This window comes from Dioscorea cayenensis, unplaced genomic scaffold, assembly GCF_009730915.1.
Source record: "Dioscorea cayenensis subsp. rotundata cultivar TDr96_F1 unplaced genomic scaffold, TDr96_F1_v2_PseudoChromosome.rev07_lg8_w22 25.fasta BLBR01001737.1, whole genome shotgun sequence".
Classification (NCBI taxonomy): Eukaryota; Viridiplantae; Streptophyta; class Magnoliopsida; order Dioscoreales; family Dioscoreaceae; genus Dioscorea; species Dioscorea cayenensis.
This window is the reverse complement of record NW_024088128.1, coordinates 10,610-13,156: the sequence shown is the minus strand read 5'-3', so window position 1 is coordinate 13,156 and position 2,547 is coordinate 10,610. Positions and strand designations below refer to the sequence as shown.

Genomic DNA, 2,547 nt, shown 5'->3' with positions numbered 1-2,547 from the left:
ATGTTAACATAATTTACAAGCACAAAGTATGTACTGTAGTAACCTTGCAATCTTTGCATACCTAAATTATTTGAAAAGATAATTGCATAAATGTTTGAGTGATTTAAATTTATTTAGGTTTTTTTTCAAAGTCCAAATACATATTTGGAGTAGTCTCTGATTAGTGGTTGAATTATTATCTTATTTTGTAGCTATTACACCTTGGTTATGGGTTAATGTCTATGTATATACATTCTGATTACCTATTTACGAATTTATTTGTTTTTGGTTAAAATACCAAATGAAGTTGATATATATATGTTATCAATTGAATAGTTTCAATTTATTATTATGTTTTATATATTAAGCAGAAATGGATAAGAGTTGGATGTATAAGTCAAGGTTGAGCCAAGAATATGAACATGGAGTGGAAGAATTTCTTAAGTTTGCATTCGATAATGCAAGCCAAGATGGTATGATTGTATGCCCTTGCATAAAGTGCGTAAATATTCATTGGCGAACCCGTGAAGCAGTGCTTGAACATTTAATATGTGATGGAATTCTACAAGGATACACATGTTGGTTTTTCCATGGAGAACGTGTTCCATCACACACTACTAATATATCAACAACTGTCACAGATGCTTCAATTTTAAATTCTCATAACATAACCCCTCAAGTTAGGAAAGATGGCATGGATGAATTGTTAAGGGATGCTTTTAATATGCATCAAGTTGATCAAGAGACTTCGGGTCCTAATATATGTAATACTGATGTTGAAGTGAATGTTGGGGATGGCACTGACAGGGGGGTAGATGATGAACCATCACCGGAAGCTGCAAAGTTTTACAAGTTGCTGATAGAAATGAATGAAAAACTTTATGAGGGATCCAAGCATTCTAGATTGTACTTCTGCATTCGCCTGTTTCATCTTAAATGCATGTGTGGGATGACTGGAAAAGGGCTCGATCTATTGATTGAATTTCTAAAAGAATTCTTTCCCTCAGCTGCTATTCCTAGAAGTAGTCATGATTCCAAGAAGGTCATCAAGGATTTGGGTCTTGGGTATGACAAAATTCATAGTTGCCCTAATGACTGCATGCTATATTGGGATCTTAATGAACATCAACAATCTTGTCATGTGTGTGGGCATTCCCGCTGGGTGTCGAATGATCCCAAACAATCTTTGGATGATGATGGTGATATCGTTAATAAGAGACCTGCAAAGGTTTTACGGTATTTTCCTCTAATACCGCGCTTGCAGAGGATTTTCATGTCTTCTAAGACTGCAGCTGATATGGTTTGGCATGTTACTGGTCGATCAAATGATGGCTGTTTGAGACACCTCGCGATCGCCGAGGCATGGAAATCATTTGATGCAAGATATCCAGATTTTTGCTTCGAACCACGCGAAAATGTTAGGGCTTGGTCTTTCTTCAGATGGATTTAACCCATTCAAGATTTTTAAGTACATCTTATAGTATTTTGGCCGAGTAGTTTTGATTCCCTATAATTTACCGCCATGGATTGGGATGAAGCAACCTTCTTTCATCTTATCAATGATTATTCCAGGCAACAAAGGTCCTGGAAATGATATTGACATCTACTTGCAATCTCTTATTAAAGAGTTGAAGCAATTATGGTTCGGTGTTGAGACATTTGATGCATCAAGGAGAAGGAATTTTAAGCTGAGGGCTGCTTTATTATGGACAATTAAAGATTTTCCTGCTTACGCAAATTTATCAGGTTGGAGCACCAAAGGAAAATATGCATGTCCTTGTTGTGCGGCACAAACTTCTTCAAGATGGTTACCTAATGGGAAAAAATTTTATTTCATGGCACATCGACGGTGGTTAGAAAATGATCATCCATTTCGATTACAGAAACATATGTTTGACGACACAGTTGAGCTGCGTGGAGCTCCTCCTGCGATTTCTGGATCAGATATTTTGGTAATGTTGAAAGATTTGCAATTTACATATGGGAAATGGATGAAACATAATTTGAATAAATCTAAATCTACTTCTACATCAGTGAAAAGGCGACATCAAGTGTCCAATGTCACCATAGACAATGATGAGGACAAGGTAGAGGAAGATGAATCACATGCAGCAATACTATGGAAGAAGCGATCCATTTTCTTCGAGTTACCTTATTGGGAGCATAATCTTTTGCGCCACAATCTTGACATCATGCATATTGAGAAAAATATTTGTGAAAATATTATTGGAACAATTCTTAATGTGGATGGGAAATCGAAAGACAATTTAAAAAGTAGACTAGATTTGGTGGAATTGGGCATTCGTCGAGAGCTTCATCCTGAGTATCTTTCCAACGGAAATACAAGACTACCACCGGCATCCTTTTCCATGTCCAAAGCTGAAAAAGATCTCTTTTGCCATGTATTGAAGAATATAAAGGTTCCAGATGCATACTCTTCAAATATTTCCAAAGCTGTGAATGAAAAAGAACGAAAACTTCAAGGGTTAAAATCTCATGACTATCATATATTACTACATGATTTGCTCCCAATTGCTTTGCGCTCATCCATGTCAAAACAAGTGACTA

General features: G+C 36.3%; 1 protein-coding gene across 1 annotated transcript; it reads left to right on the top strand.

The window, feature by feature from the left end:
* The first annotated feature begins 352 nt into the window (after nucleotides 1-352).
* Nucleotides 353-1,429, top strand: LOC120256938. The gene has a single exon (XM_039264594.1). It carries the CDS (start codon nucleotides 353-355, stop codon nucleotides 1,427-1,429), a length of 1,077 nt encoding a protein of 358 aa, XP_039120528.1.
* Nucleotides 1,430-2,547: the final 1,118 nt, after the last annotated feature.